Genomic DNA, 22910 nt, shown 5'->3' with positions numbered 1-22910 from the left:
CCAATCATCCATCTTTGCTAATGGTTCTCCTCATTCTTGAGCTATTAAAACCATAGCCATGGTTATTTATAACCAAAGGCTTATGTGCAGGTTATGAGCGGAGCTTTCCAAAACAAAAACCTCCTGTGCTTTTGTTTTGTTTGTTGTTAATAAAGAATTTAGAGAGGAGTGCTGAATTCTGAGCTTTTACAAACAAGAGGACCGAGCTTTATCTCTGACCTTCTGTAGAATCAGTAACTTCTGTATTTGCTTTCTCTGTAATTTCATAGACGACACGCATCTAAAGAAGCTAATCTTTAAACAGCTAAATGCTTAAGCACTGGAACACTGCCAAAACATTGGATCTCATAAGTAAACAATACACTACCTGACTAAAGTCTTGTCGCTTATCCAAGTTTTAGGAACAACAAATAATAACTTGACTTCTAGTTGATCATTTGGTATCAGAAGTGGTTTATATGAAAGGCAAAGGCCTTTAGATTATGCTTATTTTAACAAAATATAATATGATCATGCCTTGATTAATAATTATTTAATTAGGACAGTAAGGTCTGACTTTGCTTTGACAAAAGTCTTGTTACTTAACAGAAATAATGTCCAGTATAGAATATAAAGTCATGGTGCAGTGGAAAAAGAATTAATATTGTGTATGACTCCTATGAGCTTGGACGACTGCATTCATCTCTGCAATGACTCAAATAACTTATTAATAAAGTCATCTGGAATGGCAAAGAAAGCATTCTTGCAGGACTCTCAGAGTTCATCAAGATTCTTTGGATTCATCTTCAATGCCTCCTCCATCTTACCCCAGATATGATCAATAATGTTCATATCTGATGACTGGGTTGGCCAATCCTGGAGCATCTTGACCTTCTTTGCTTTTAGGAACTTTGATGTGGAGGCTGAAGTATGAGAAGGAGCGCTATCCTGTTTATATTATTTATATTATATAATGTATACATATCTAAAATGCTTTGGCAATACTGTATAAAATGCCATACCAATAAAGCAACCTAAACTTAAATGGATATATATATAAAAATCGCACTTTTATTTTTTTGTTCGTCATGAGTAGATGATCATTTATGTGATGGGTAAAAGGTGTGTTTCAGTCCAGCTATCACCGCAAGTGTATTATAAACCTGTGGGAAGCACTGATATGTACAGTACAACACCCCATCAATATTGTACCAATAAATTGGATAACCTGATTTTGTTAGCTTGCAAACTTTCTAAAGACAATCTCAGTTGCCATGAAATTTGCCAGATTTGAGGTTGAGTATGAGAATTATGAATTATAATACCATCCACATGGGCGTAACAGCACAATAAAACACCAAAACGACTGTGGGTGAACAGAAAAGAGGAAAACGTGGAAGATTATTAGGCGGTCAAAGGAAGAATTCCCAGCAGTTCTGGTCACGCGAATGAGGGATAGAAAAAACAAAACTGATGCTGCCCTACTAACATTCTGCCCTCAAATCTACATTTCACCCACAGAACTTTGTGTTTTGGAAAAAAAAAAGTGGAGTGGCTGGGGTTTTTTCAAAGGTGCTCATTTGATACAAATTGCTTAGTGAAACAATAGTGAAGGCTTACGATGTAGAACGTCCTCGAGTTAATTGGGGCTCTGTCTTTTGTGCAAGCCCACTGTTTTTCTTGGGTTTTCTCTGAGGAGGAAGCACGTGTGAGATGGTGAAACCCGAGCAGAGAGTCTGGACGGAGCAGGCGACACCAGGCCAGACGTTCAAGATATCACTGAAACAGCACTTTCAAAACTAGCTTCAATTGACACCATGTGTTTTGCATCAAGCCATTAATAACCCCGGTTCTTTTAAGCAGATTCAGTTCCTGGAGTGTCAAAAGTTTCAATGTGAACTGACAATCTTCTTATTCATCTTGTTTTAGTTTTTTTTTAAACTGAGCCTGGTTTCTCTGAAGTCTTGAGCTCCGTTTTTGTCAGTTGGTAGTGTTTTGGTTTCGTGACACTGTTTCCTTTGGCTTGCCAAGTTGGATTTGGTAGAGCTTCACTACAGTCAATAACATCCTTTAACAATGATTTTTGTGTTGAATTGAATTGGGTCATCACTGAACGAACTAGAACAAAACTAGCATTCTGTGGAACTGAATGTGCCTGGGACGTTTTTTTGTTTTGTTGTTGCTATTTTTGTGCTGAATTTTGTGAAATTAATCTGCAGATACAGTGGGGAAAATAAGTATTGAACACCATAATTTTTCTCAGAAAACATATTTCTAAAGGTGCTTTGACTTGAAAATTTCCCCGAATGTTGGTGACAACCAAAGAAATCCATATATGCAAAGAAAACAAATCTAATTAGTTTACAAATTAGGTTATGCACAATAAAATGACGCAGGGAAAAAGTATTGAACACATGAAGAAAGGCAGTGAAAGCCCAGACAGCAGCTGAAATCTCTCAGTAGTTCTTCTGCAACCCTCTGCTCTAATTGTAAATGAATATTAGCTGCTTCAGTGCAACTATCAGGATGATGAAGATGAAACAAGACAATGATCAGCAAATTCAGCAAGACAATGATCCAAAACACAGCTAAAGAAACTCTTAAATGCTTTCAGAGAAAGAAAATCAAGCTGTAGAATGGCCCAGCCAATCACCCGACTTGAATCCAATAGAAAATACAAATTAAAGATCAGATTTTAAAGACGAGACCCACAGAACCATCAAGATTGTTACACTCTGTTGAAGTCTGTGGAAAACTCACACCTGAGCAATTCATGTGACTTGATTCTCCATATGAGAGGCGTCTTTAAGCTGCCATCATTAAAAAAAGCCTTTTATATAAAGTATTAAATACATTTCAGTAGCTCAGTACTTTCTCTTTGTGTCATTTCATTGTCATTACTCATAACTCATTTCTCAGATTTTTGGTTTGTTTTATTTATTTTTTATGTTTGTATTGTTTGGATTTTTACCAAATTCTGGTTCAATTCCATGTCAACAGCATTTTATTTAGAAAGAAAAAATCTGAGGAGTGGGCCTACATAACCTAAAATTTGACGCTAATGAAACATAAAAACGTTTTTTTCAAGTGTGCTATTAGTGTACTTCTTTTAAAGTAAAACTAAAGTTTACTTATAGTCTATTTTAAGTACATTTATTAAACGTACTTATACGTATATTTTGTGTACGAAATATACAAGTATACCTGACTTAGGGGCTGTTTACCTTTAAAAAAAAGGTTTTATACTTGTGGTCTGTTAGTTTTGGGATTGAAAATGGGTAAATGTGAATACATTTGAAAGTGAAAGTGTACGTATGAAAGTGTACGTTTTTGAAAACGCCACCGTCATTGTGTCCATGTAAAGACTCGAAAATGAAAGTCGTTGTAAACGATTTCGTTTTTGGAGTGTACACTGAAAAAAGTGTTGCATGCAAAACTGTTGCAAACAATTTATTTGTGTTGAATTTAAACAAACAAATTAAATTTAATAAATGTTCAACTTAATTTGTTTGTTTAAATTCAGCCCAAATAAATTGTTTACAACCACTTAATGTAAAAAAATTTAGTAAATCCAAGGAATCATCTTTGAATAATTTTTTTCTGTGTAGATCAAAGGGAAGTTCAAACAAATATACGCAACAATGGTGAAGTACGTGGTAGTGTTTTCTTGTGGCTACTACAAATTGCACCATTTGTTTTCAAACTAGTACACTTGAAGTATAACACTAGTAAACTCCTTGTTATCCAAAAGTATACTAACAGGATACTTGCAATATAACACTAGAAAACTATAGTTAACTAAGAGTGTCAGTCAGATTGTATATTGGGGCAGTCGTGACCTAGTGCTTAGCTAGACAGACTTGTGATCCAAAGTTTTCTGTGTGTGTGTGTGTGTTCACCACCTAGTGTGGACTTGGATGACTAAATTTTGAGTATGGAATGCCATACTTGACCACGTCACGACCTTCGTCAAAATCATTAGCCCTCGTGTGAATTTACTTTTATTCTTTTTTTACATATTTACCAAATAATGTTTAACAGCAAGGAATTTTTCACAGTATTTCCTATAATATTTTTTCCTCTGGAGAAAGACTTATTTGTTTGATTTTTGGCTACAATAGTAAGCAGTAAGCAGTAAGCATAAGCAGTATATAGTATATATATATATATATATATATATATATATATATATATATATATATATATATATATATATATATATATATATATATATATATACTACACAAACTATACTTCAATACATACTTCAACATTACTTAAGTAGACTTCTTTTTAACAAGGGTCTTTAAAGCTGATTTTTGATTCTAGCCTTTTCTCTTTTATAAATCTGCTTTGGCACAATCTTTAGAGTTATATAAAATCCTATAGAAATATAAATGACTTGACTTTACCTATTTATTTAAGGCTTTTGTCTGTATGGATGTGAAAAATTAAGATCTGCATGGCACTGATATGATTTCCCAATACTGGGTGGCAGCTGGAAGGGCATCCGCCGTGTAAAACATATACTGGAATAGTTGGCGGTTCATTCTGCTGTGGTGACCCTTGATAAATAAGAGACTGAGCCGAAGGAAAATGAATGAATGAATAGCACTGATATGGAAAGAAACTATACTGTAATGAGTTTAAAACACCAACAGAGGGCAGCAGCTCTGATTCAAACAGCAGATTCTCGATCTGAAACATCCTGAGCAAAAAATGTAAAAAAAAAATGAATGCTGCTTTGTTGAGTTTCTGAGTCCTCTGGGATGCTGAGGAATGTGTTTATCTCATCCAGAAAATCATTTATGTTAACACTCCCCGTACCTGTCAACTTCCTCAAGACAAATAACAGCCTCCCACTTCTATTTCCTGCCTCTATCTCAGAAACAGCAGACGTCTATAATCATATTATGAATGTTTATTTACTCGAATTCGGGCTCTGGCGGCCTCCACTCCTCCTGGCTGACCAGCTATGGACACCTGCAGAAAAAGAACAGGAAAGTCACATGAATGGAGAACAAGATTATAGCACACACACTGTACATGGACACATAAAAAGCTAGTTTAAGATCATTTAGTTATGCATGATTTTTCAAAATAACTAATTATAAGAAAAAATGTTTACACAAACGCCAACATGCATGTGTCTAAATACACAAAACCCATATAGAAACTGAATGGAAGTAATTGATGCATTTGTACGAATTATAATTATAGTTAAAAACAATTGGAATGTAATTATTATTAATTATAATACTTTATATTAAATGTATTTATTTACACAAAATAAATAAACACATACTTCCATATAGTGCGAGTGTATATAAGAGCAAAATGGGAATTATACATATACATATACATATATATACACACACACACACAATTTGAAAACATATTTAATTGCAATTTGTAGTAGTAATAATTATTAATATTAATAGTAGTAATAACATTAATATATATTGATAACAATTATTAAACAATTAATAATATTTAACCACCTTTTTATTTAAAGCAAATTAGACAATAACATTAATAACAATTATATTTACTATTATTATTATTTTTTTTAATTATTTATTATTATTAGTAGTAGTAATAGTAGTGTATACACACAATTAGCATTCATATTGCAATTTGTAGTAATGATAATAATAATAATAATAATAATCATAATAATAATAATAATAATTGTATTAAACAATTTTAATATTAAAAACAATAATATTAAATAGTTTATTAATTTAAAACAAATTAGACAATTAATAATGTTAATAACAATATATTTCTTATTATTTTTATATGATTATTTTATTATTACTACAAATTGCAATTAAATATATATTCTAATTGTGTGTGCAATTATTATTATTATTATTATTATTATTATTATTATTATTATTATTATTATTATCATTATTTAAACAATTAATTGGGAAACTGAAATTAGGGAAAAAATAAACAGGGGGATAATAATTCAGAGGGTTTAATAATTCTGATTGCTACTATAATATCTTATATACAGTTGAAGTCAGAATTATAAGCCCCCCTGAATAATTAGCCCCCTTAAAGTGACATTAAAAGGCTTAACTAGGTTAATTAGGTTAACTAGGCAGGTTAGGGTAATTAGGCAGGTTATTGTATAATGATGGTTTGTTCTGTAGACTATCGAAATAAATATAGCTTAAAGTGGCTAATAATTTTGACCTTAAAATAGTGTTTAAAAATTTAGAACTGCTTTTATTCTAGCCGAAATAAAACAAATAAGACTTTCTCCAGAAGAAAAAATATGATCAGAGATACTGTGAAAATCCCCTTGCTCTGTTAAACATAATTTGGGAAATATTTAAAAAAGAATAAAAAATTCAAAGAAGGCTAATAATTCTGACTTCAACTGTATACTATAATTTTAGACATATTTATATAACTATGTGCTATAATTTTAGAAATTATTAGAATGAATCAAACAAGTTACTAATTAATAAGTTAATCAACACATTTAGGCCCTAGTTGTAATATTTAAGTACCACAAGTAAAGATTTTCAGTTGTTTTCCACACACACACACACACATGCACAAAGAAAGTCAAGTATTTGGAAGGGACACAAGTGTGAATAAATAATTTATATTTTTGGGTGAAGTAATCCTGTAAGAATGAAAAACACCCCTCCGCCAAATGTTATCATAAGAGCAGCACTAGAAGGAGAGATTTCTTCTGTCAGCGAGTACCAGCCGCTCTGAGGGAGGCCCGCGTCATTGCTCAATTTACACATTCCCCACTTCATCAAGTCTGGAAACACATCTTGCGTGCAATTTTAGTGCACAACATGCGCATACAGTAGAAGAGGTTTGTACATGAAGTTATTTTAAGAGTCAAAACAGGCCTTCAGAATCTTGAATCTAATTTGGGTAAACCTCATGAGACCAGTCAAGGATATCGCATAAACATCATGAATACATGTCTGTGTGTGTACAGTATATACAGTCGTTTAATGGAAAGAAGATTTGTTCTAACACATTTCTAAACATAATAGATTTAATAACTCATTTCTAATAACTGATCTCTTTTATCTGTGACATGGTGACAGTAAATAATATTTTACTGGTTATTTTTCAAGATACTAGTATTCAGCTTAAAGTGACATTTAAAGACTTAACTAGCTTCATTAGGTTAGGATAGAAAAAAATACTGCTTAATGCTGTGTTCACACCAGATGTGGCAAGCGCCAAGTGAACATTTTGCATTTACTTGCTTCATTCGCACGACAAATTAGCTTCATTCGCATCATGGGCAGGGCTTCTGTTTGCCCGGTGACTGTAGCTTCGTTGCTAAATGTCTAACATGTATTATATTGAGAGAGTAGCTGTGCTTATGTGCTTTAGGAAGGCTGAAAAACAGCATAGATTCGTTCGGCGTCATGTCTGAGTCCACTATATCCTGATTTCAGAGGTGCACCCAGCTCTGTGAGTTCATCAACTTCTCCAGAAACAGTACCTGGATGATGGAAGCAATCAGCGGTGCTTCCGACTGAGCCGAGCCCAGTTTGATGAGCTGTTGTCAGGTGTTAGCATCAGGATTTCTCCTTGGGACATTAACAACAGGCGCTACGTCATAATGACACCCCTAGACACCCTCAAGAGCAAGCACCTGATTGGTTAAGGCAGTGCAAATGTCCGCTGAAGTTCAGATTTTCCAACTCGAGCGATCTGCACGTTAAACGGGTCAAGCACGTCAAACACGCATAAAGCTCGTTCGCACCGCCATATTTACCCAAATCATGACGCGGGATGTCCGTTCGTGTCTTTGCTTTGACTTAGCAAAGCATGTAAATCACTCGTGCTTGACGTTTCCTCCGTGTTTGGTGTGGATGCACACCAATGGGGCTAATAATTTTGACCTTAAAATGGCTTTTAAAAATGTTAAAGTGCTTTTATTTTAGCCGAAATAAAACAAATAAGACTTTCTCCAAAAGATAAAATATTAAAGGAAATACTGTGAAAATTTCCTTGCTCTGTTTAACATCATTCGGGAAATATTTGAAAAAGATAAAAAAAAATCACAGGGGGGCTAATGATTTTAACTTCAACTGTATATTTGACATTTTAGATTATTTTAATATAATTTAAATATTATTAAATCACTATTGTATTATTATAGAGCTTTAAAAAACATTAAGTGACCTCTTGATTTGCCATTAATAGCTATATAAACAACTGATAACATGTCTTCAAAATGTTTAATTAAAATATGATCGTTAATTTGATAGCAGAAAATGACAATTAGTCAAAACAAAAAAAACTTTTATATACTAACAGTCAAAAGTTTGGGTTTTAAACCATTAATAGTTTTTTATATCAGTATTTGTTATTTGCAAAAATAAAATCCAACATTGACCATGTTATACATGAATTGTGATGAATTATGTACACAGAAGACTAATGTTGCTAAAAATTCAGCTTTAAATCACAGGAATAAATTGCATTCTAGAATATATTTAAATGTTATATTTTTTTGTTTATACGGCGACACAGTGACACAGTAGGTAGTGCTGTTGCCTCTCAGCAAGAAGGTCGCTGGTTCAAGCCTCGGCTGGGTCAGTTGGCATTTCTGTGTGGAGTTTGCATGTTCTCCCTGTGTTGGCTTGGGTTTCCTCCGGGTGCTCCGGTTTCCCCCACAGTCCAAAGACATGCGGTACAGGTGAATTGGGTAGGCTAAATTGTCCGTAGTGTATGTGTGTGTGAATAAGTGTGTATGTGTTTTCCAGTGATGGGTTGCAGCTGGAAGGGCATCCGCTGTATAAAACAAATTCTGGATAAGTTGGCGGTTCATTCCGCTGTATTGACCCCAGATTAATAAAGGGACTAAGCCGAAAATGAATGAATGAATTTTTAATTAATAAACATGTACATTTTTATAATGTACCTGCTTTTAACTGTAATTTTCCTTAGCATAACAATTTTAACCAATCCTAAACTTTTCAATGGTATTCATTCATTCATTCATGTAAAGATAGCAAAGCTCATTTTTAGAACATTACTAAAAAATAATTCATTCATTCGTTTTCCTCCGGCTTAGTCCTTATTTCAGAGAGATGTACCGCCAACTTATCCAGCATATGTTTTACGCAGCGAATGCTCTTCCAGCTGCAACCCAGTACTGGGAAACACCCATACACACTCAGTCACATACATACACTACGTCCAATTTAGTTTATTCAATGCAAACTCCACATAGATCAAGCCAGGGCTCGAACCAGCAACCTTCTTGCTGTGAGGCAACAGTGCTAACCACTGACTCACTATGTCATAATTTTAATAATTCTAATTTAATATTTCTTTGTTAATCTTACAATATTCTGCTGACAAAAATGCCAATTACAAGAAAGTCTAAAAGTGAAACATAAGCTCACTTATTATTATCATAAAACTATATATAAAATATTGTTATATATATAATAAAATTATTAAAATATACTTCAATTTTGTGTATGCACTATGCTCAGTTATTTCCTGCATTTTCTTTTTTGCTGTAAAATTAGACGCGTATATGTTTACATGAGCTGCTTTGGTCAGAATCCCACCTGGTTGCTCTTCTCTGCCTGGTTGTTGCGGTTTGAGTCAGGGAAGTGGATGTGACAGCCCGTGTCCTCCATCACCTTCTTAATATTGTTTCCTCCTTTGCCGATGACATGCGAATGCTCCGTGTGTGAGACGTCCATCTTTAGAGTCACGCGGTTGCTCTGAGAAAACAAGATTTAAACTGTTAACAGCAGTGCCACAGACAGCACTCAAGTAATACGTGCCTTTGCTTACATTATGGTGACAAATACATTGCTCCAGGTACGTTTTGTTGGATGTTTCAGATGACAAATCCACTAGAGGGCACTGTCTATATTTTTGCAAATCTGAAATATGTCACTCTAGGGTTCGTTTTATTGTGTTTCAAATACCTATTGTTTTTGTATATGTCCATAAAAAGGTGTGGCTTGTCATACAGATGACCCCAATAGACCCTTTTCACAAGATTAAAAAAAAAAAAAAAAAAAAGAAAACGTATGTCCATTTATACGCACTTATGTGTGTATTATATCATCTTTAACATCAAATTTAGTAGTCTTCAGCTCCATAGACGCTGCATTAAAAACACCTCGCATAAGCGGTAATGAAAGTTTTTTGGTAATTTGATGCATTCTCTCTTCTGGTTGCTGTTAATGTCACACAATTTTTTCCTTTTTTCTGAAAGTTAGGCTAACACCATCATGGAGTTTTTTCATTATTTTAGCAAATAGGCTAGTAAAAAAAAAATGTTGTACTCTCCCATTCACTGTGCTCTAAGTTTACCTAACCATGATGCGGATTTGTGAAAAGGGTCCATTGAACAACTGACATAGACGCTTTCTTTGTACCCAACCATTATCTGGTGTTTTCAGAAGCAAAGATAAGTGAAAAGAGTGACTATATTGATTATACATTGATCTTTTTTGTGGAACCGTGCTTCAATGGACTCATCACATCACAATTACAACACAATACAAGGTGAGCTACTAAGCAAACTGACCACACCAGAAAAGTTGCCAATTACAAGTGGCAAGTTGCCAATTACAAACGCCAGTCCTCGTTAATATAGTGGACAGTATCTCCGCCTGTCACACGGAAGACCGGGGTTCGATTCCCTGACGGGGAGGGTTGTTTTTTACCTAATGAACCGTTAAATATTCCCCTACTGTGCAATAAATATGTGCAATATTTTCTCATACGCACTTGTACACAGCACCTTATATCAATATACAATGCAATACTTTCTACATTCGCACTTGTACACAGCACCTTATAACCTGTATATTTATAACAATTTGTACACACAACTCAACATCCAGGTTTCTTGACTAACCGCGTCTGTTTAATGTTTATCATTTTTATTTTATTTTTTTTTTCATATTTATTTTGTGTTGTCAATTGTCACTTTATGTACACTGGAAGCTTCTGTAGCCAAAAAAAATTCCTTGTGTGTGTGTGAAGCACACTTGGCAATAAAACTGATTCTGATTCTGATTCTGATAGACATTTAATTGTCCTTTAATTGTCAATAATACTGTATGTCCCTGTAAATGTCATTAGTGTAAAAAGGAGCAAAAGTTGATGCCATCATACTGTTGCATAGAGTTGATTTTACCTAAAAATGCAGGCAAACGTACCTTAAATTGGGCAATTTTACGAATTCTAACCTCCAGCATAGTCATGCTATTAAGCTTACTGAAGTGTTATTGACAATGTATTGCTTTGAAATGGAAAACAGGCATTGATGTAACAACTGGACTATGGATTTCAGAAGTTTGGAAATGTATACCATTGAAGAAGATCACATACTCTTTGAGGGTGAATTATTTGAAAAGATTTGGAATCCAATTTTGAATTCTATAAAAACAGTACCACATGATTTAATTTGACGAAACAGTTTTCCCCTTTAGTTTATACTGTACTCCTTCTTTTAATTGATTTATTATTATTTTACTGATTTATATACTGTGTATGTTTTACTTTAGTTTGTTTGTTTGTTGTTTAGTTTTGTTGTTTTGTATTTCAACCTTTTGAAAAAGCAAAATAAAAATAAATAATTCAACCCAGGCTCATTCTGAGAACGTAGTCCCGTGGACGTTTCTGGAGACCGCAAAATACGTAGCCGGGGGTACGTACGGCTGCATTTAATTTTTATTAAGCGAATGCTGCGGGGCGGTGTGACGCCGTTCCCTTCGGTGCTTGCCGGCCGGCCAGCCGGCTGCTCGCCTCCGTGTGGAGGGCTTTCCCGCTGCAACCAGTTTGTTCGGTTAGCTCTTCGTGTACTCTGGCGGACTTGAGGCGCAGAGAGGGGTTGACCACCACGACAACGACGACGACGATCGGGTTCGAGTCCGGGGAAGAGCGGTTCCAGAAATCAGGTAAGAAAACAAAAACAAAATCCAAAAAATGAAGCAAACAAGTTCGTCACAGGGTGAGAATGTGGTCAAAATCTGAAAACGTGGTAAAAATCAGACGAGGGCTTTTCTTTTTCTGGACGGCTTTTGTGAATCGTTGTTGGTTGGGTTTAGGGACGGAGGAGGGTGGGTCAGCCGATTGGCCGGTCGCACGATCAATCATTCTGTCATCCAGGCAAACAGACGGAAGGTCGTTCGAAAAAGCGCGCACAGCAGCCTCTCGCGAACTCGCGAAAACAAAAACTGCAAAAATACGTACCTCCCGGGACGTATTTCGCGGTCTCCAGAAACGTCCCCGGGACTACGTTCTCAGATTGAGCCTGGGTTGAAATAATTTCAAAAAATGAATAATAAATACCTTGAAAATGTTACTGTATTTTGGATAACTTCATAGGCTGGAACTTTTAAAGTGACCCAATAATATATTTTAGACTTCCTTTATTTTGTTTCGAATGTCTCTTAAAACAGCTTTACATGAATCAAAGATAAAAAAATATCTATTTTCTTATTATAGATTTTACAACATAAGCACGGTCACACTGCACTTTTCGCCCCATAGACTTCTATTCATACGCATTCGAAGGCCCCAGAACAGAAAGCAAGCTCATATGGCAAAAATTTGCATGTCGCTTCATTGTAAAGTTCAAGCTTAGAGAACTCTGATCTACAAATGTGCATTATGTAAATGTGTGAGACTAATAGAAGATCAAAATGTGACCTATTTGTATAGAAATCTTTAAAATTATCAGTGTCATATCATCTTCTTTTAACCCCAAAAATACTCGTAAAGGCTATACAACACAATTTTGCATGCTCAAACTCTAGTATGACCAGGGCTTTACTCTGTGTCTGAAATGGCTGATTAAAAAACTGGGTCTCTTCAAACTTCTCCTTTACAAGAGCCTACTCTACTCTGAATGGTCATCAAGCTAAAATAGCTAAATCTTCATATTTGAATCCCAGCTTGTATCTGAGGGTCAAAGGTTGTTCATATAGCCAGCTAATGTATTAAAAACCTACATACAAAAATTCTTGGTTCACAACAAATGGGGAGCGCAACCACACAGGGTGCGACTTATACATTGAGGATTGGGAAGGGGGTAATATTACAACATATTCTGTAATATTACATGTTCAACATGTTCGGAAATATTATTTTGTGTAATACATGTTTCAATGAATCAAATTAAATGGCATCCATTTCATTAATGCAACATATTTCACTTTTCAGTGTTTTGTGTATTCTGACCAAGCGGCAACCTCCCGCTCTCTCTCTCGGGAAGCCAATACGGAAGTAACTGAAACTGCAATTCATCAAAATTCCGCTAGTCCTGGCTCCATAATAGAGCAAGTTGCAATTGAGCCCACTGTTAGAATGGCCAACTTTACAACAGAAAAAAAGGTGTTTACAGCCTGGTACAAAGAACGATTTTGGTTCGTATAGCTATTATTACCCTCCATGACAACTGTGAGGGGGGTGAATTTTTTTATAACTCATCCATTTCCTTTATTTTAGGTTATATTAAGTTTGCATAATTAAGGGCGTGGCCACTTGAGTGACAGCTAGGTCTCGCTGGTCGCCGTCACTTCACCTCAGCTGAATCCGGCAGATTAGCCACTGATCTCGGCATATTCATCGTATTTTTGTTCTGTTTTATGTGGCTTTACACAGTCAGCTGCCTTTTGGACTTATTTCTTACAATTATCAGATGATATGGGATGCTGTGTCCACTTAATTGTGCTCACAAACCATTCATGTGGCCTCGTTTCCCATGTGAGTAAAGTTATATACTTGTATACCAGCTCTTTAAATGTATTTGTTTTATTTAAGATAATTTATCATTAATATTTTTCTTTAGACCCGTAAAGCACTCCAGAATGTGACAGACTGATTAGCTGTAGGCTCTAGAACAGTCATCTAAAGCGTTATCATACAGTGTTATGCCTGGATTTCATCAATAGTCTTGCATTTACTAACACACACTATATCTGAAGTGTTTGGACGTATTTCGCGTTTTCCTCCTGTTGAAAAACGTCATAAGAACAATGTTTAGTGGCTCAGTGTATTACTACAGTGTTTTTAAAAGTCTAAACACTTTATTGATATAGTGTACAGCCAAGCACATGTGGTCAGAACACAAACGAGTCGCAGGTAATAAAGTATTAAGCGTTCTCCCAAAGTAAAGTCTGTCTGCCAGGTCTAAGCAAAGTGCCAGCAGGCGTCTGTAGCTCCGCCCACTCTCCGCCTCTTTGCCCTTGTTTGGTATCCCGCCGTGGGTGCGATGACGCGCGAACAAAATGGCGACGGTTGGCCGCACCTACTTGTAGCTTCTTTTGCAGTGTTCAGAAACCTATGGGTGACGTCACGGATGCTCCGTCCATATATTTTACAGTCTATGATTCTGACCTACAATATCCTGTGATTAGCCATTTCAGGGGTTACTGTAGGGCAGACTACACAAACAACCCATCTAATTTTACTTTACTTTTTACAGGAAAAGTGTTTCGTGAACACTTACCATGTCTATCGGCTTAGATTCATTGAATGCGATTATGCATTACCAATGGAATAATCCATTATAGGGGTGGTTAAATGTACATTTATACTATCTAATATTTAATTAGTAATATTATCATTTAAAATGCAGATCAGATCAAGCTACTTCTTACTATTTAGAGGGCTGACCCCCCATACATGTTGTTTTCACATCCTTCAGGGGTGATCAAGCATTAATTAGGGGCGTCAATCTCACCTAAACCTCCCTGTAATTCGCACCCTGCAACCTCACTAGCTCTAGATTACTCTCAGAATGTTTTTCCCCTCACTAATTTTTCACTTGAGTTTAAAATTGCCTAAGAAGCGATTTGAGGAGAATTCTGTACATTTGGGCCAAACAATATAAGCCTCTTTTCCATGTTTGCATTTACTTTGCGCGTAACTTACTCGATTACTTAGCAAATACTTAATTCCGATAAATCATTTTGGAGGCAGAATCACTTCTTTCTTTTAGGAAACAATTCATGCCTTCATGCGTCAATCTTTGAAGCTTTACACCTATATTACACACAATATGTGACAGGCTATATTACAACAGTATATAGTATTACACACTATATGAAAGGTAATATCTGAAAAAGCATAATAAGGGCACTTTAATATCATAACATTGAGCAGATTTTAAAATCACTTCACTTTTAAATACAGACAAACGCCCCTCTGAGCCGCTTCATTAAAGTTGTGACAGAATGAATTGGATCTATAAGCTACGGCCGGGTCAGTTTTCCATTACATCAAGTCTACAGAGAGATGTCAGAACAAACCATTTCCCATTTTATGCCATTGGTTTGAGGGAATTACCTCACAAATCAACAGTAATGTTACAACAGTGGTGTTGGTTGATGATCTGTCTTATGTCTGAAACAAATTACTAATGTCGTCTGGAATCATTTGTTTTAGTAAAGCTCATAGAAGTAGACTCCATGAATGGACAATGGATTTAAAGTCAACCAATAGTATCAGGCAATACTTTTGTATAATTTTTTTACTCAATGCAATTTAAGCCATTATTTATCCTACAGCTATATGAGGTGATCCTCATGTTAAACACATCATAGTTCCTCTTGGGATCTCCAAGTTTCATTGCTTCAAATCGTACAGCTGTTTTAAACCCAATGCAATCAACTAGTGCATTTGCTAAGTATTGCAGCCATAACATCGAGCTATTTTATAGCGAACAGTGTATTCAAATAAGAGTGAACAATGTTCAAATAAGAATGACTTGGTCTTAGTTAATAAGCTTACCTTTGTGTCAAGAACAGACATGATCTTCTCCTTGGCTTCTTTCACGTTGTCCCTTTTACCACTAACTTTGATGTGTGGATCTGAAAGACAAAAATATATTATGCAATTAGGGCTGGACGACTCGGACTAAAATGAGAATCACAATTTTTGTTGTTGTTGTTGCTTAAAATCAAGATCACGACTTTCTCACGATTCTGTAGATGTCAAATAAAGGTTAATATGAGTAGGCTCTTATTATTCTTATTTCTCAAACATATGGCAAAACAATAATAACAGTAATTTCAGTCTATGTGTAGGTCTGCTGTTGGCTAAAATGTTCAATTTTGTATAGACTTGGAATGGTGGACTTGAACAGACTTTAAATATGCCGTTTGTTATTTCACAGTAAAGTGATGCATCAGAATACAACTATTCAAAATTCTAAAGTTGTTAAAGTAAAAATTATTAATGTTGAGACATATACTTGCAATCTGTCATTGACTATGTTTACATGGACATTAGTAATTGAATTATTTGCTTTAAAGGGCACCTATGGTAAAAAAAATCTACTTTTCAAGCTGTTTGGACAGACATATGTGCATGTATGGTGTATAGACTGTCATATTGGGGTGATATAAGCACACCCAGTGCTTTTTTTTTCAATTTAACAACATAAAAAACGGTGGACCAATTGGAGCAGTTTTCAAACCGACCGCAACTTTACGTAGGAGAGCAGTCCCCCCGCCCACCAATATTGATTGACAGGCATCATATCCTCAGTTTGTTGATTCTTGTCCGCCATTTTCAGCGTGAGTCGAAGCGATATCATTAAAGGAACACCCTTGCTCTATTTTTAGATGCAAGGCTCATTGGGCTCAACACAAGAGCAATATTCTCCACATTATCGCTCTAATCGGAATTATTGGTTGTATCATTAGGTAGGTTTGCAAACATGTGTACTTCTCATTGAGTCTACCTTATACTTCAGCTGTTTGCATTTCTCGCAATCCCTGAAGCTCCCTGTGATCTTAACTAGCATGCGTTTTAGAATTCTTTTTTGGTTTGCATAAGTCAGCAAGATTTTATTTAAATATTTATTCATTTAAAAGGTTTTAAAGATTTTTAGCTATGATCGTTTAAACGTTTTAGTGATAGTAAAGATATTTCCAATGCTTTTAAAGAAACACTTTCTATTCAAAGAATCCTAAGAAAATGATGAATGTTTAAGTTTCCACAAAAAATTTATGCTGTTTCTAACATTGATAATAATAAATATTTCTTGCAAACAGGATATCCCTGGCAGAAAGACAAAAAAGGGCAACAAATGAAACGTGATTTACATACTTTTTTCATTTTTCACATGAAAATCTTCCAAAACCAGACGTTTTATGTGAGTTCCACATGTGTTTTATGTGTGCTTTGATATCCAGGTGGACATATCTGCATATAGGCGAGCTGTTGTGGCCCTTTTTGGGAGAGGAATGTAAAAATCTAGTTTTATACTCGTCATAAAGCTTCATTAACAAAATGTCAATATGTACTCATACAAATAATGTGCTAAGTCAGATCTGATATGAATAATGTTGAGTTCAGCTGAGGCAGAAAACCGAATCAGCGGTTCACTGATAAATAAATCCAGACAACATTTATATCATTCCAGCACTTGCTCATTCTGTCACTGACATCCGCACCATACTGTACACATCTGTACACATCTGTCTCACTGACAACCCCCTAAAATCCCTGGAATTAATCCTCATTCCCACTCACATGCAGTAGACCTCTCTTATACAGTTAGTGTCCCATAAAAAGACTTTGAACATCACAAGGCCTGATCCCTTTTATATAAGTTGATCTGACCAACATCTGCCCCCTATACAAGTAAACAATGAATGATTAGCATGTAAACCAACCCCAATATTTACATGCACCGTTCACTTCATTAGGTACACCTGTTCATCTGCTTGTTAATCAGCCAATCACATGGCAGTAACTGAATAGATTTAGGCATGTAGACATGGTCAAGATGATCTGCTAAAGTTTAAACGAAGCATCAAATGCAGAAGGGTATTTAAATCACTTCTGTTGTGTAGGAAAGTCAGTTAGTTCACTTGCTTTGTTCTGAACCAAACACAATGTTGATTTCCTTTATTTAGCGTGGTTTGCTTTCACACTGCCAATTTTGCAAGTGAACCAGAAATTGTAAACAAAACCGTACATGTGTGAAAGTCAGCTGTTTTATTCAGATTATAGTCAGATTTATTTTTTATTCGCAAATATTTTATGCATTTCCTTATAATTCTTTGGAAGGAAACATGGCTACTGACAAACTCTTGCTGTAGCTCTGAGGGACTGTTGTTAGTTTGTGTGTTTTTCTTCATTTCATATGTACATGTGCACAAACACACCATGTCTTGTATATACGCAATGTATAAATGGAAGCTGACTGGTTATTAAATGACAGAAGCATTTAAATATCAGCCATTATGAATAGTACACCGCACTCCCAAAGAAATGGTAAGGTTTATAATCTGCTTAATGCATATTAAACCTCTTTAGCATTATTAAAAGTACAGGCTGAGTGACTGATATTTGTTCTAGTCTCAGGTCTAGCCTTCATGTTTAAACTATATGTTTGCTGGTTGATTTTATTTTCAAAATCTTGATATATCTACATATTGCTATTGTGGATATGTACCCCTGACTACATTTCTGGAGAGCATGAAATATGTAGCCAGAGGTACGTATGGTATTTCGTCTTTAAAATTAACATAACTGGGTGGTATGATGCCGCTGCTCCGCTTACCTCCATACGGACGACTTTTCTGGTGTTACCAGTTTGCCCAGTAGCTCACCGTGTACACCAGGGCTATTCAATTAGTTTGTCATGGGGGCCAGTTCATGAAAAGCATCCCAAATGAGGGGCCGGAGAGATATGACTTGCAATATGAGTGATGACACAACAGCAATAAAAGAGCCCATATGCTGTATTAGTGCTTATAAAGACACCCACGTCCAAGGCATGCAACGATTATATATTTTAGTTGTACGATCATAGTCTGAAGATTAATCATGGTTTCACGGTTATCACCATTATTATGCATTCATTAAATTCAAAACACGAATAGAAAATCACAAGAAAGCTGCTTTTTAAATTTTAAAGCGTTGTTTATTGATTCTCAGTAACTAAATACATTTTGATTAATATATTAATAACAAAACAAACAATAGTCCATTTCTTTCTTTGGACTTAAAAATAAATGAAAAAGTTTTTGATATAAACATGAGTGATAATTTTAAAATGAAAATAAATGACAGAACAATGAAAAAAATAAGAATAAATATAAAATAGAATTTGGCTAATTTTAATGTAAGCTTTATATTAGCTTAATATTGAAATGAACTGTTGTTATTATCTGCGTTCATACATATATGATCATTTTAATAATTTGTAATAATTCGTCTAACGTATCTTTTGTTTACATTGCACTGAAAGCCACGCACATCTCTCACCACTACAGCGTGACATAATTTCTACTGTGGGCGGCTGCAGGTCCACAAGCACACAGTGCACGCACCATATGCGCACGTCTCCATTGGAAATAATGAACTTGCATGCAGAAAAGACGCAATATGTGAACGGCCTGCTGCTATAGTTAATCCAATGTGCATGCGTATTAGCCTAACAGCAGTTTTGTTCCATGCGACAGAAACACGGCATTGAGAAGCCTTTACGATTAATTAACCGTAATGAATTTAAGTGCAGTTAACAGTGAAATTGGCTAATCACTGCATCCCTATTTACAATATCAGTGCATTGTACGAAAGGTCTTTTTCTACAAACATATCCAAATGTTTTTGGCTGCTCAGGCCACTCGCTTAATGTCACTTGGCTTACACTCTGCGCAGCTTTCAACTGCAGCTCGTGCTGAATTGAACAGACACACTACACTGCATAACTATAGCGGCCGTTTTTCTAACTAAATTAATTTTTGATGTCTTGGTCACACTATTTGGAAGGCCGGAACAAATTGCCTCGGGGGCCGGGTTCGGCCCGTGGGCCGCCAACTGAATAGCCCTGGTGTACACCGATGGACCTGAGACGGTTAAAGAAACCAGGTAAAAGAAAAGCAAAAAACAACAATAAACAACAGTCTGAAAATGTGGTGAAAGCACACTGTTGCGACTGCTTTTCTGTTTCTAGATTGCTTTTGAAAACACTATCACTTGGGTTTAGGGACAGGGGTGGGTGGATGGGTCAGTCAATCGACAGCAAGCTGGCCTGGTCAGCTGAAGTGTATATTGCGCTCTCTGGTGGATTTAAGTGAGAAGACGTGCAAGAGAAATTTTAGATCATCAAAAAGCACACACAGCGGCCTCTGGTGTATACCAAAAGCTGTGAGAAGACGTACCTCCAGATATGCATTTCGCTATCCCCAGAAATGTAGACCTGTGTACATATTTGTAATGAGCTTGGGTTGAAATTTTGTGCATCACTGTTCGTTTAAAAACTTGTTTTAACATGGAAAACATCACTTATATCAGGTCACAGTGTCACATTGCATGTAGTTAGGACACAATAATAGAGGGTAATGCGGTGATAAAATGTGTATTATGCACATTTCAGTTACTACCTCAATCTTGTATATGAAACTCAAAACGTCCTCCATACAACCTGCCAAAAGTTCATTCATTCATTCATTTTCCTTCGGCTTAGTCTCTATTTCAGAGGTCGCCACTGTAGAATGAACCGCCAACTATTCCAGCATATGTTTTAAGCAGAGGATACCATTCCAGCCACAACACATATCTGCAACCATACACTCTCTCATTCACACACACACTATGGCCAATTTAGTTAATTCAATTCACCTATAGTGCATGTCTTTGGACTGTGGGGGAAACTGAAACACCTGGAAGAAACCCACACCAACACTGGGAGAACATACAAACTCCAGACAGAAACGCCAACTGACCCATCCAGGACTCGAACCAGCGACCTTCTTGCTGTGAGGCGAGAGTGCTAACCACTGAGCCACCGTGTCGCCCCTGCCAAAAGTTCAGACATATAATGAAAAGAATATATTTCCATTAAGTAGTGGAATGCACTTTCCAGTGTAGTTCATATGGCCTTAATACAAATTTTAGTAACAAGACAAGTTTAAGAATGTAAAGCTTACCCACAAGACACGCCAAGCCATATAATTCACTCTCCACAAAGGAAGAAAACAAATACAGTACAAGGCTCCAGGTCTGACACTACAAGTCTGGCTTTCCGTGCCATAGATGCTGTTCCGGAGCTTAAAGGAAACTCAGGATGAGAGCTTTCAGAGCCAAAAGGAATGAGTAAAAAAAAAATCTAAATCACTGTCCCACGCACAAGCGTATTTCCACACCACAAAATCCTGCAAAACATCCATTCGCCCCAACTGGATGGACACTGCGGGAGGAAATCTCTCCATCCCGGCTCCAGCGACATTCCACAATCCAGAAAACATGCAGTGTTTAGAGTTAGCCACTACAGTAAAGCCTTCGCTAAAATTGCATGTAATGCGACCATTTTCTGTGGTCAATCTCAAGTGCTCTGTAGAGGTTTTACAGTTTATATTGCGGCGTTAAGGGGGGAAACAAGAATATAATCACATACAATAGGGTTTCTCTCGTGCAAACTTGCCAATTCGCTGTGGTTTAGCACATGTAGGATTACACCCGCTGATTAGGATCGCTCTGCTTCCACGTTGGCAATTATTGTCCAGCTCAACAGTTTTGAAAGCCATCTCCTTAAGAATGGGATTTACAGAGTGGTGAAAAGGGTGTAATGTAATATATTCATTGCATACCGAGTGAAGCAGTGCTGGTGTGGATGCTGTTCAAGACTACCACAATGCACCAATCTTTCACATTTATGCATGCAAAGCTAAAACGGCTTATTGAATTGCTTTAGAACTATAAATCATGATGCTGTTGGTGGATTTCCTGAGATTTGGGTTGTTGGAATGTTATTAGTCTACTTTTTGTAGATACAGTGGAGTCAAGGTAGACATTGATGGTGTTATGATCACTATTATAATGCTCTAGAAGTTCTAAACCAAAGTCCTCAGATTTCTGAAATGGAAACGAGAGATTTTTTTTATTTTGTGTTTTCAACGTGTCATGGAAATTTATAATTGTATTCATATGGGGTATAGAATTGTGTCAAAGCCCCTTTAAGGCAAGTCTTTTCACTTGGCGGCCATGTTTTTGAATGGGTGAAATTCTCCAAAACTGCTTGCCAAGTGTACGATTATATTTTGTATTAGGAATGACCAATAAAATTAAACAACTGTCTCTTTAGTTTCATTTCTAAACATTCGAATAACACAAAATTTGGCGAAACTCATGACTGGTCCGAGCTCCTTTCTCAGAGAGTCATCAGTATAGCGATCGATGATTGGCTCCTGTACTAGAAGACGGGGCTTCATTATTCATATTGATCGTTACATTTTTCCCTATTCAAAACTATACGAGTGACCCATCTTGTGTATTCTATAGTCTTCGATTGTGTATTGTAACAAAACTTGTCATAAATCTGTCATAAACATGATTGTCATTCATTTTTAAGAGCGTCATTAATATTTAATGATGTTTTAATGACAAATTCAGCTTGTACTGTAGTTGAGGGCAGAAAAGTATTAATGACGCCGTTATAAAATTCATGACAATCATGTTTATGACAGATTTATGACAAGTTTTGTTGTCAAGTTTTCATGTGAAAGACAAAAACAGCTTGTGTACACTACCTGACAAAAGTTTTTTCTTCGATCCCAGTTGTAAGAGCAACAATTAATAACCTGACTTCTAGTTTATCATTTGGAAAAGTGGCAGAAGGTAAATTTCTCGATGAATCATCTGTTGAACTGCATCCCAATCATCACAAATACTGGTGAAGGAAAAATCATGGTTTGGAGTTACATTCAGTATGGGGTCGTGCGAGAGATCTACATAGTAGATGACAACATCAACAGCCTGAGGTATCCAGATATTTGTACTGCCCATTACATTACAAACCACAGGAGAGGGCAAATTCTTCAGCTGGATAGCACTCCTTCTCATAATTCAGCCTCCACATCAAAGTTTCTGAAGGTCAAGGTGCTCCAGGATTGGCCGTCCCAGTCACCAGATATGAACATTATTGAGAT

General features: G+C 36.0%; 1 protein-coding gene across 1 annotated transcript in view; it reads right to left on the bottom strand.

Annotated features, from left to right (window-relative positions):
- Window positions 1-22910, bottom strand: part of LOC130238838 (protein bicaudal C homolog 1-B-like) — a 155671-nt gene that overhangs the window by 29408 nt on the left and 103353 nt on the right. Inside the window, exons 4-6 of the mRNA XM_056469953.1 lie at window positions 15754-15833; window positions 9561-9719; window positions 4909-4962 (exon numbers count right to left, since the gene is read on the bottom strand). Coding sequence (XP_056325928.1) covers window positions 4909-4962; window positions 9561-9719; window positions 15754-15833 — 293 coding nt within the window. The remainder of the gene's footprint in view (window positions 1-4908; window positions 4963-9560; window positions 9720-15753; window positions 15834-22910) is intronic.

Source organism: Danio aesculapii, chromosome 12 (assembly GCF_903798145.1).
Source record: "Danio aesculapii chromosome 12, fDanAes4.1, whole genome shotgun sequence".
Classification (NCBI taxonomy): domain Eukaryota; kingdom Metazoa; phylum Chordata; class Actinopteri; order Cypriniformes; family Danionidae; genus Danio; species Danio aesculapii.
The sequence above is the reverse complement of the archived record's forward strand: the minus strand, read 5'-3'. Positions and strand labels throughout refer to the sequence as shown.